Source organism: Rhinolophus sinicus, chromosome 14 (genome assembly GCF_057876585.1).
Source record: "Rhinolophus sinicus isolate RSI-liver-muscle chromosome 14, RSI-T2T, whole genome shotgun sequence".
Lineage (NCBI taxonomy): Eukaryota > Metazoa > Chordata > Mammalia > Chiroptera > Rhinolophidae > Rhinolophus > Rhinolophus sinicus.
In genome coordinates, this window is record NC_142514.1 from 163,262,358 (window position 1) to 163,274,923 (window position 12,566).

Genomic DNA, 12,566 nt, shown 5'->3' on the forward strand with positions numbered 1-12,566 from the left:
CTGACAAGATTGAAACCAATCTTTAACCTTCATACCAATTGAAAGTTTTACTCTGGGTTTAAATACCATGGGCTAAACATTTTAAGGTGGGTTTGTGAATTGCTTTTATTTTAAATATTAGGATTCTCTAATAAGGAAATTGATTGGGAATATTGTTTGAATAGCCATGTAACAATTTTCTTGTTTAGTGAATCAACAAAACCTTTCAAATAAGTGACAAACACTGAAAATTTTAGTCACACATATTAAGAATTTGTGGCACACAAAATTCTCTATCTGAACAGGTAAAAAGTTTTGTTTTGAAAAAAGGTAGAGAATGTTCAATCTAAAGATACTCAAAATTGTTTTCTTTTTAGCATGTAACTTTTATTTCTCATGTTTTTGTTGTGTGGGAAAGAAATATATGATGACTTAAGAAAAGCATTTTGTTTTAAATTTGGTTCTAATCAACACTGAATGAATCCTCATTTGATCATGGTTTTCTATACAGAAAAGAAACTGCTTGGGGTGAGGAAAAGAATCATCATTTATTAAGCACTTTCTGTATACCAGATAGTATGCGTGAACTTCCCACATGCTTTCTCATTCAATCCTCATAGTTACTGCGCAAAACAGGTCTGATTAACTTCATTTTGTAGATAAGGAAACAGTGTCTCGATGCATGTGGCTAAGTAACTTTTCTAAGGTCACATAAAAGAGTCTATTCCAACCTAACTCCAAAACCCATACTCTTCTCAGTAACCACTTCCATTATTTTCGAGGAAATTTGAGATAAGCACAGGTTATTTTACATCATAAAATTCTACAGATACCATAGAATTACAGAATATGAGATCTAGAAAAGAACCTTCTACATCCACTAGTCTGACTCTGTAGATGAGAAGATGAAGGGCCAGATAAACTATGTTACTTACCTGACGTCACACAGGTGTTCAGTGGCCGTGCTAAAATGAAAACACTTCTATCATGCTCATCAATTGGTCAAATACAGAGCAGTGTGTTATATTACAGTGACTAAGCGTACGTTTTGAAGTCAGACAGACCAAGAATCCTTCCTCTGCCCCTTACCAGACACTGTTTTTTCAGCTGTATAATGAAAACCTGCAGAGTTTTTATAAGATTAAATGAGATAATAAATGTGTATATGATGCCTAACATATAGCAGATGTTTAACAAAATGGCAGATGTGATTATTAAATCAGAAACAAAACGCAACTGAAAAAGGGCTAGTAGTTAATAGTCTCCAGGTTGGAAGCCTATTTAAGAAATATCTTGTCTAACCTCATTCTGCCTTGTTATATAGAATGAATAATATTCCTTAGTACCTTTGTGTCTTAATTACTCTGTATGTTTGTTTTTAACTCTCAGGGAATAAAAAAATAATAATGAAGGGCAGTCTAAAATTTCATTTGAGGAAATAGTTTCAACCTCCTCCCCCTCAAAAAAAAAAGTAAGTAGCAGTAAACTTGCTGGGTGACTCTGACCCCATGGAAGTGCTAAGAAGAAACAAAAACAGTCCATAGCGAAGGGGCGAAGGGAGATCCAAGCTGGGGAGATCCAAGCTGCACCATTTCTTTCCAGACATAAATATTTGGTGGCAATTCCAAAACATATTTCAATAGAAATAAAGTAGAAAACTAAATAGTGCCAATGCACAGGTATAAATGTGTTGCTGTTCACAACTGTTCACATTTCATACTCAGGGATTTCTTCTAAAACTGTCCTTACAAAGACTATGCCGTCATTACATGGTGCTAATCCACCAGGCTCCAAGAAGCACAACTATGAAGATTCGGAGTGGCAGCAAATGACATTCAGACAAATCTCATGAAAATGGTGAGTCTACGGACTATCCATAAGCTTTATGCTGGGTTTAAATGCACTCTGAAGCATGAATTAATTAGTACATCTAACAGGGAATTAAGTGCTCACATGGGGTACCACAGAAGTCCTGGGCACTAGACAAACCAAGGGCAGGGAAGCAGCATTCGTAACAGCCAACAACTTATCACACTGTCACTGGCATGCTTGTGGGCAAGAGGGCACTGGGGGCAGGAGCAATATGGTGAGCTGGCGAGCACAGGAAGTCACTCAGGGAGAGCAGTCAGTCTTGGGTACCTTTGTGATCAGCCACACGCTGGCTGCAGGCCAGAGCATCGATGGCACTATGTGACTTGCGCTGTTCACTTCACTCCTCGAGGAACTCCGCTTTCCCATGGAAACAGAGGCATAAAGGACAATACTGGGATCCACCTACACCATGAGAAGAAGGACGCGTTTTTCACTTAGAGTCTGAAAGTTAACCTTCCTCAATGCACGTAACCCAAAGTAATTATCCCAGAACGTTATGTTTCTGATTGAGAAGGTCTCTTTTGAAATAGTAGTGCTGGACTCCGCTTAATTCAATTCAGTCAATAGTTGTTGAGTACCAGTTCTGATATGCAAGGCCCTAGACTGTGGGGGGTGGGATATTATAAAATAATTTTCCTGCCTTTAAGAAACTCACCACAGTAGCGGCGGCGGCAGCAGCAACAACAGCAACAATACACACATGACACACACACACAATTTCATGTTAATCTCCATTTGAATGATTAAATAGCATTATAGGTATTCAAAGAATGGAAGGCTCATTTCTGCTGCAGCAACACAGAATGGAGCACCTTGAGAGACGTAACATCTGGACCAGGCCTTAGAGGATGGAGACAGTTGTATAGGAATAATGAAGAACACAAAAGTATCCCAAACAAAGGCAAGGAAGCATAATCCATGTACCTGAGGACTTGTCAATAGGCTCAAAAGCAGCAGTAAATTTGGCCAAACTGTAGAAGGGGTCAGGTGTAAGGCGATGGATGTAGATGTGAGCAGGGGGCCAGTGAAAGCTTTCAAGCAGGAGGGACTGGATTACAGCACATTTTAGTAAGGCTGATCTGGCAAGGGTAGATACAATGTATTGTAAGGTGGAGACATTGAGGGCAAAGAGCGCAGTTAGGGGCCAACACAATCTCTTAAGAATAAAGAGATATGAGTTGAGACGTTAGTGACAGTTGTGGACATGGACAAGAGGGGACTGACTGGGGAGACACTGCATTCGTGCTGGTTATCAGATGACAGACGTGAAAGGTATCGGGCACCTTTTACGGCTTCTCGTTCCGACTTGATTGTCATATTAACAGGCATTCCTGTTGCCTGTAGGAATTCTGTCACTTCATAGTTTAATAAACCTTATCTCCTAACTTACATGATCACTTCTTCTGAGCAATCATGCTAAGTTTTTAAGTACCAATATTAATTTTTACAGGATATGGGAATATGCTTGTTTATGCTTAACCCAATCAATGATGTTGCTTCAATAACAATTTAAATTACTTTCTAATACTAAAATGTGTATTCTAAATCGGTGCTAATTGTAGTAGATCTGTGTTGGACAGCAAATGTATTTTTAAAAATCACAAAAATTGAACGATAATTTAAAAGGTGATATTTTTCTAATGTGATCAGGCAATAACAGAAGGGTACAACTAATATATTTGGTAATTATTCTATGACTTCTCAAGAGAAGAAAATCTCATACTACTCCTCTATGTGAAAATAAAATGTAAAAACTACAGCCACCCCACCACATAAGCAGATTTGACTTACAGCTCTGTGATTGTGTGTCCCCCAGTTAGCCAGTAGTGGCTTGGTTCTGGAGGGGGATCCCCCACGGTTTGTGAACAATGATAAACTATATTCTACTAATCCATGCACCATAGGACTCAGCATTTACAGTAACACTCTTACTCAACCTCCTAACTTCAAGTTCCCATCACCCTCAAAACTCTCCTCTTCAACTGGGAAGAAGATTGTTTTGACTGGAACTAGTCAGACAGAAGCAACGTACTGCCAACTGCTTCTTTGTGCAGCACCTGCTGCCAGGGCCTAAATTCTTGTTATCTCCACAACATGGTTTAATCTTTTAACAGTTGGCTTATTGGTGAAGAGCGAAGGGGTCCTTTGTGTCTGTCTTGGGTTGGCACCCAGTGTTAACACCATGCTGTTCTTCGAGAGATATTTTGCTGGACAGTTCCCAAGTGATTCTACATAGACCAGACACAGCCAGGCCCACTAAGGCAGCTTCGTTTTGTGTTATGAAAAAAAAAAAAAAAAAAAAAAAAAATCTTGCCAAGTCTGGGGTTCTGATTCACTTAAAACTAACAATGGCCATTAAGTTTCTCTTGGTGACATCACCTCCTTTTTATTTTTAATTTAATCTGATCAGTTACCTTTAGACCAAACATTAATGAAGGTGGGGAAGATAAAAACTGAAAATTGGAATTTAGAAAAGTGCTTTGACAACCTACAACATAATATGCTGTGTGTGTGTGTGTGTGCACGTGTTCATACATGCACATACACAAGCACATGCATGCACGTGCACAGGTATGTGTATAAAAGTATTTATGTTGAGACTGGTTTCTAAATACATACCATCATATATGTCATTGAACCTTTTCAAGTGCTGAGAATCAAAAAAAAAAAAAAAGGCAATTCTGTTCTGTTTTATTCTTTGAATACCTAAATACATAGCTCCCTTTGCATGACCACTATGATTTGCTTGTCTGAATAAACTGTGCTGATATGAAAGCTGCCAGTGATAAAAATGATGCATACATGTGCCGGGTCAGTTAAACCTTCTTGTTTTTCTTTTTCTGAATCACTAATGAAAGTGGAGTAGCCTTCAACATTGGTGTGCAAATTCAAAACAATAAGGGACCCACTTGGCTTTTCTTACAGATCTATTGAGGAACAAAATACAAAACAATAAAACTTTTCTTGAAAGAAGAAGCTCATAGATCACAACCATTATAAACAATCTGTTTACCACACAGAAATTATATGAGATTTTTATACTTTTGGTAGAGAATTTAAGGCCAAGTTAAATAATTTGATACATAAATTAAAATCACAATTATAAGAAATATTCTAAAATCTCTTTCCTCTTGTCTCTGCTGTTCATTTTTATTGTCTCCATTCTATAAATCTATAGCTGATCAATCCACCCATCTCTAAGGCTGAAAGCAGAATTGGAAAAGTCTGAAAGCAGAAAATATCAGTGAGCACATAATTACACAATCAAAGAAGGCAAAATATCTAAGATCTAGGTAAGCAGTCCTCAAATAGCTTCCAGCTATTAGTCTAAAAATAGGGAAGAAATGGGATTTTATTTAAAGTTCCGTGTCCTATTCCAATGACAATCAGTACAAAATTTAAATTAAAGTTTTTGTATTTTCCCCAGTATAAATGATTTGTAATTTATACTGCTCTTCAAAGAAACAGGATAGTAAAGAATTGTTTTCTTTCCCAGTGTCCTTTGTGACATACAGAATAACATATTCTGTTAGCATCCCTAACTGCTGAATTTGCAAGTTAACTTGCAACAACTATGCCATAATTCTAAAATCATAATTGGGTGTTTTTCTTGTTGTTTCCATATTGAAAATTGTCACTAAAATTCTGCTAATGTCTTATCATAAACAAAGGCTAGGATCAAAACAAGTTGCCTTTTCATTTTGGCAAAATATATGACCTGCCAAACACTGGAGTCCATTTTTTCTGCTATACTTTCCTATAACCAGGCATTCCCCAAGCTACTCTTCTCATGATTTTTTTCTTTTATATTAACTACCATGAAGTTTACATCTCACCCATGTCATGGAAACATATAATTTTATTGCCCTTAAACTGGGCAATCTGAAAATGTTGCCAATTTAAGTAACAATAGAGAACTGTTGAGAGATGTATTTGCCAAATTGTCCATTTGGAGTAGATTCCGAATCTTATTTTTTTTTTTTTTTAAATGGATAAAAGAGCAACAGGTTGTAATTATCAGGGTTGTATCTGTCTCCCACATTACTAATAGGGATTATATGTTCCAAATTTTTCTCTGTAGGGAAGGTTTTACTTGTCAATAAGAGATTTGAAAGAACAGTCAGGGGTTAGGCACTGATATCTCTATCTCAAGCCAATTTCAAAACGTAGGAATTGAGAATATCGGCTTTTGCCTCCCTCAGAGACTCTGCCCCTGTTGTAATCCTCTTAGTGTCTTCTTGACTACAATGAGCATGAAGAGCCTGTAGATATCCATCTCCTCTGCCTGAATCTTTCTTTAAAAATGCTCCTTTTCAGGTTATTAAATCACTGTTTCCAACACACTGATCACCTCTCTGTATTTAAATCGAAGACATTTTTCTGAAAGGATTTTAAAGTTTTCACAGCTAAGGGAGAGCCATTTTTCTTCTAAAGTTTCTCATTACTAGACAGTTCATTAAATCTTTGCTTTCTTGCACTAGTATTTTGATTGGACTTAAATTTTATGCAAAACCGATATCTTCTTTCAAAATAGCATAGTGTACAAACTTTTACTTAAGATGAGTGTTTTCTCACTTTCGCTGGATCATTAGAACCAATTAACAATGCTGAAATAACTGTGGATTGTTATTCTATCATTTTTCAACATAGAAAATATAGTTTTCTTTTAAAGTCCTACTTTGGCTTAAAATCCAAGAGAGAGAAGCCTTTGGGTTCTTTTCCTGTGATAACTCTTTGATACCCTTTATTTATTTTTTTTGAAGTTTGAGCTGGTTTCTGTTGAACAAGTTAATTAAATAGTGAATTCAATTCCATTTAGCTAAATCTGAGCATCAAGATGTTTCAGCAGAGATAAGGGTGATTGGGATGCCCTTTGACCTCAAGGAATTTCTAATCTAGCAGGGAGGATAAGACTAGGACCACCTGAGTTATCTTCCTCACACAAGGATCAAATCAGATCTTGCCTCTGCTTGATATTTCCAGTGGCTCCTTGTTTTCTACAGAACAACACCCAGAATCCCTCACATTCAATTAAGACCTTTTACGATCCGATCTCAACATTCTCTGTGGAATCTACTATTCTCCCCCTTCCTATCCCAATGTGACCTGAAATATGCCCAAACTTGGAGCATTAATTGACTTCAAATCATCCCCAAAAACATTGTAAGAGGAACAGCATCGAGTTCAATGTTGTTATAAATGGCACAGAATGGATGTAATGGGGTTATCAAAGCCAGAAGCATCATGTCTGGTTTGGGGGTAGGGTGGGGTAAAGAAAGATTTTATGGAGCAGGCACATGGGCAGGATTTCAACAAACACTTATTAAATGCCAGCTATATGCCAGACATCATGCTAGGACATGGCACAACAGTAAAAAAGACGACTGGGGGTGCTGACAAAGAAAGAGAGGTTGAATTACAAGCAGAAGGATCCACATGGGCAGAATAACAGAAATCATGGCGTGCTTTCAGAAGACAACAAATGAACAGTCTGGCTTGGCTAACACACAATGAACATATTAGACAATAGATGGCCTTGAAAGATCGGTTATAGCTAAATTTTAAAAATCACTCATTAGAAATGTATTGTGCATTTGCCCTACGTTCAACACTTTGTGCTAACACTCCAGAACACAAAGATGAGTAAGAGATAATGTCAGCATCCAAAGAGTTCTCAATTTAATGGAGGGGAAAAACACAAAAGCAAGTAAATGCCTACACTAAAACATAAACTAACAATTTTCAAAGGACGATAATGAGTTCACAAAAGGACACAAAATCATTTGAGGTTAATTTTCTCTGGATGATCTGAGAAGGCTTCATGGAAGGAAGAGGAAGTTGAATCAAGCCTTAAGGCAAGGAATAGTAATGGTGGAGGTTATTTCTTAGGCAAAGAACAACACGAGCCATGGCACAAGTACACCAAAGTGAAAAGCATGTTAGGGGACACAATTTATTAGCTCTGACTGTAGTGCTGGGTACAAAGAAGATCAAGAAGAGGAGAAGATTGAAAAGGCAGATTGAGAATGGGGGAAGACTGAAGGAGAATCATGGAGATCGGTGAAGGCCAGATGAGGATACGCAAACTCAGCTGGCAACAGTCAGGCATACAGGTTTTTGAGCAGGACAATAATGTTACAGCATAAACCTAAAAAGGAACGCCACCAGGATCAGAACTATGGTAAAGAAATCTAAATGTCAGATGAATATAAAATATAAAAGGCATTAATTTTTATTGCACCATTCAACCTACATTTATTTTCTAAATTTGCTCAAAAACAGGATTAGAAGCAATTATTGATTTTATTCTATTTTTATAATTATACTATTTAGATTTATTTGCTCCTTGAAACGACTATAGTTTCAGTATAAATTTTGACATAATAGACTGAATGGGCACCATGGAGAAATTCAAAAATAGCAATTTGGATCAATGTGTTTTTGCATTGTCTCTTGGAAATAAAGGGCCCACACCAGTTAACAGGAAGTCCTACTTTCTTTGGGCATCTCTCTCTCTCTGTGGGCACCTTTTGGTTTTGATTTCATGAGTTCAAATACTAAAGCTCATGCTGCTGAAATAAACTACCCTACATAGTTTCCCAGCTGAGAAAAACAAAAGAATTACTCTTTCTTTGCAGACAATGTTTAAAATGCCTTTCATAGTTCAGTTAGGGAACAAAATATTTACTGACAGGATAAATGTCTTAGTGTAAATTAATAAACAGACCTTCTGGATTGGCTTGTCATAAATTGGGTTTTCTAAAGAACTCATGTTCCTTAGATACAGATCAGATTCCAAAGTACAGAGAGAGACAGCATCTTAAAGACTTCCTTAAACAACTCCAACTTATTAATACAGTAGGTATAAAGAAAATATGCTAAACAATAGTACTTGAGTGATGCAATTCAGGTAAAATTTTTTCAAGTAGGAATGCTATATAATGATTCAGTTTTAAAGTACTTAATTAACAGGAAGTAAAGAATAATACATTTGTAAAATAATCCTAGCTTTTAAAAACTTTCACAAATATTTCTACTTCATCACCATGTATTGAATATCCAATACGTAAAATACTCACATTAATTACAACATATAATTCTGACCTTGTTCTGTAAGAAATGGTTCTCCAAGTCCACCTTTTCAAATTGATCAGGTATCTCTTGACTGGTGCCACTGAAATTCTTTGGAAATCCCTCACAAACTTCCCAACTAAGGAAAGTAAAACACGTGATCATTTTTGTTAGAATGAAATGTATTCAATTATAATACTCTTTAATCTACTAGTATAATAATTTATGCATCTTGTACTCTTTTAGTGAGAGTAAGATCAATGTATAATTCATAATCTTTGAAACAGAAATTTGTAAAGTGCTTTGGTATCTATAATTGGGAAAAGAAAAGTTTTAAATTTTTACCTTGCAATTATTTATGACATTGGGGGATTCCATGCCCAATTAATTATTAATAGAACAAAGAAACAAAATGACTTTTTGTTTCTTACAGAAGCATTTATAGTGGAGCACTGATAGCACTTCATTGCTCAATTTTTATTCTAAATACACTGGACTATGAATAATAACAGATGTGCTTATACTTATAATAGTTGGGTTAAGCACATTGGTTTGGTATTTTTAAAAGAATCTCAAGAGGTAATACAAACTGGAGGTATCGAGTGTCACTCTTAATTTAGCCAAATCATTTATTTTAATAGGGAGCTGACTCTTACCCTAAAGAAAATTACTCAGCGCAACATTGGTATGTTAAGACATACCATACAGCACGCTATTTAACAGAAACGGTTCTGGCACTGGTAACACCATGTTTCCCCAAAAATACGACCGTGTCTTATATTAAGGTTTGCTCCAAAAGATGCATCAGGGCTTCTGTTCAGGGGATGTCATCCTGAAAAATCATGCTAGGGCTTACCGTCCGGTTAGGTGTTATTTTCGGGGAAACATGATAGTATATTTTTCAATACTCTGAGAAATATAAATAAGAGTATGATTATTAAGATTTCAAACGATCCACTTTAAAGCATTGAAAGAAAATTTAAATGGAATCCAAAAATTAAGTAAATTATCTTCAAATTAGTTGTGTTCAGTAAGGGCAGTTTCACATTGTAATATACATAAGCACCTATATTGAATTTGAATCTACCCAATAAAACAGTATTCATTGTACCTGGGAAGTGAAATTAAGAAGGAATACATGAATTTAAAATTAAACTGCTAGCTAAAAATTGAAGAGAAAGGGTCTAGGCAAATTTAACAGCTTGGGAAAAGATTATTGCACATGGAATAAAGCTCATAAATGGAAATGACTATAAAAAATGCTGATGAGCTATTTTCTATATATAAAGAAAAAACAGGATAAAACAGACTCAAATCTCGCTTGGAAAGTGACACACAGTCATTGGGGGATAGAGTTGTTGTTAAATAACTATCCGGGAAGACCAAAGAGTTTGTCTTTATAGACATATTAAGCAATAGGTTGACACTAGCTAAACTGAGTGACCTCATCAGACTGCTTTCCATTCCCTGGATCTGCCCTCTACTTCAGTCTTTTCACCTGTATCTTAAGGAAAGTTATAATTTGTTAAATTACAAAATTTAAAGCTGGGTAGGGCCTTAGAGATAGACCACCTAATCCAACATACTATCAGTATCGCGCTGCAACGTCCAATGAGGTAGCCATTAGCCACGTATTCTTATTTAAGTTAAAATTCATTTAATTTAAACAAAATTAAAAATTCAGTTCCTTTGTCACATTAGGCACATTTCAAGTGCTCATAGTCACAAAATATGTTTCCATTATCACAGAAAGTTCTATTGGACAGTGCAGGATAGTGGTTAAACCCTTAGGTCTTAAGAAAAACAATCTGGGTTAGAATCTTGGCTCTATCTTGTACCGGTTAAGTGACTGGGCAAATTATTTTGCCCTTCTGTGCCTCGGTTTCTGTCTTTATAAAATGGAGTGATAATAGGAAATGATGCAATTAAAATAATTGTTTTGAGGATTATATAGGTTCTTACCCAATGCATTTAGAACTGTGCCTGGTCTATGGTCAACACTCAGTAAATGCTGGGTATTTTATTATTACATATGAGAAACTGACACCAATTTGCTCATGGACAATCACAAACATGTCCAGATCCCGTAAGTCCTGCTCTTTTTCTCACTATCCCACCAAGCCTCCAGCACACTGCTTTTGTTTCAATTTATCATCATCAAATGAGATCCTTAAATATGAACACTCATGAGTAACCATATTCTTTAATATTTTAGTGATTCCATTCAAAACTATGAATTTAGAAACATCCACTAAAAACTGTTTTCATATTTCAAATACAATTCTTACCTCTGCAAAGCAGAAACTATAGTCTGCTCATTGCCCCATGTTTTTTTTTTTAAAACTCAAGGAAAGTTAATGATAAGTCTTTCAGGCACTAGAGTTCATTATATCATGAAGTAAGTCAATAAAATGAATAATTGCTTATTTAAGACAATTCAAAGAACATCTTTTAGTGTTTCAATTTCTCACTCTGGGAAATTGGAATTTAGGTGATTCAGATTGCTTTAACCAAGCACATGTTAATTTACTTGTCACATCCAGGAAGCAGAACAGCATTGGGATCCAAGAAGGTTTTATATGCAACTGTAATGCCATCTTTGGCAAATGCTGTCATCCGGTCAAAGGTCAAATTCAAAACAGGGGTTAGTGGAGATCTGAAAAATGAAAAAAAAATCTAAGCTATTTGCAAAATTATACAAACACTAAGATTTGAGCACACACACAAAAAAAATAATAACATATACAATATTAGTGTTTAATAAAATCCAGAAATCCTGAAAAGCACATTTTAGTTTATTTGGCTGATTTATAATATGCCAGGAATAGTTGCAACACATACTTTAAAAAATAATTTCAATAATAAAAGCAAAGAATTTAGTTGAGAAAAACAACCAATTATTCATATAATGTCCATTTTTTTAAAACTACATCATGGATAACTATAACTGCATGATGTTCATCGATGTATAATTACGATGCAATACACCCATAATAATCTTAATAATCTTTGGACCTGATAATTAAATGAATTCTTCGTATTTGGCTAAAAACCATCGTTGTGGGTTTACTAAATGCTATGCTGATTTACTTTTTCATATTACATACTTTTAAGTACACTGTTTTAGGTTAATTTAATTATGTGAGAATTAAAACCAAATGGAAAGTAGATCTTGAATAAGAAGAATAGCCATTATGTCATGTATGAACCATTTTTTATTCTAAATTGGTGACAGACTTGCTATTAAACTTTATAATTGTAGGACTCAACCACATCACCTGCGTAGTATTGTCGAAATATTTAAACCGAATCTAATCATGAGGAAACAGACAAATCCAGAATGTGGGACATTCTACAAGAAAAGTGACTGAACTCTTAAAAAATAAAAAATAAAAATCAATGTTATGCAAAACAAAAGGTGGGGGAATATTCTAGATTAAAGAAAACTAAAGAAAATAATTAAATGCAATACATAAAGCTTATTTGGATACTGAATGACAAAATCTCCAAAGCACATTTTGGGACTTGCATATTAGGTGATATTACATTATTGTTGGCTGTGTTCGATATTACAATGTGTTACAGAAGAACATCTTATTCTTCAGTGACCTGACCTGAAGCATTTAGGAGTAAAACTTTAATGA

At 35.4% G+C, this 12,566-nt stretch overlaps 1 protein-coding gene across 1 annotated transcript in view; it reads right to left on the reverse strand.

Annotated features, from left to right (window-relative positions):
• The window catches only part of DCDC1 (doublecortin domain containing 1), a 382,580-nt gene that overhangs the window by 170,234 nt on the left and 199,780 nt on the right, over positions 1–12,566 (reverse strand). Inside the window, exons 14-16 of the mRNA XM_088789501.1 lie at positions 11,453–11,578; positions 8,956–9,061; positions 2,119–2,253 (exon numbers count right to left, since the gene is read on the reverse strand). Of these exons, the coding sequence (XP_088645627.1) occupies positions 2,119–2,253; positions 8,956–9,061; positions 11,453–11,578 (367 nt within the window). The remainder of the gene's footprint in view (positions 1–2,118; positions 2,254–8,955; positions 9,062–11,452; positions 11,579–12,566) is intronic.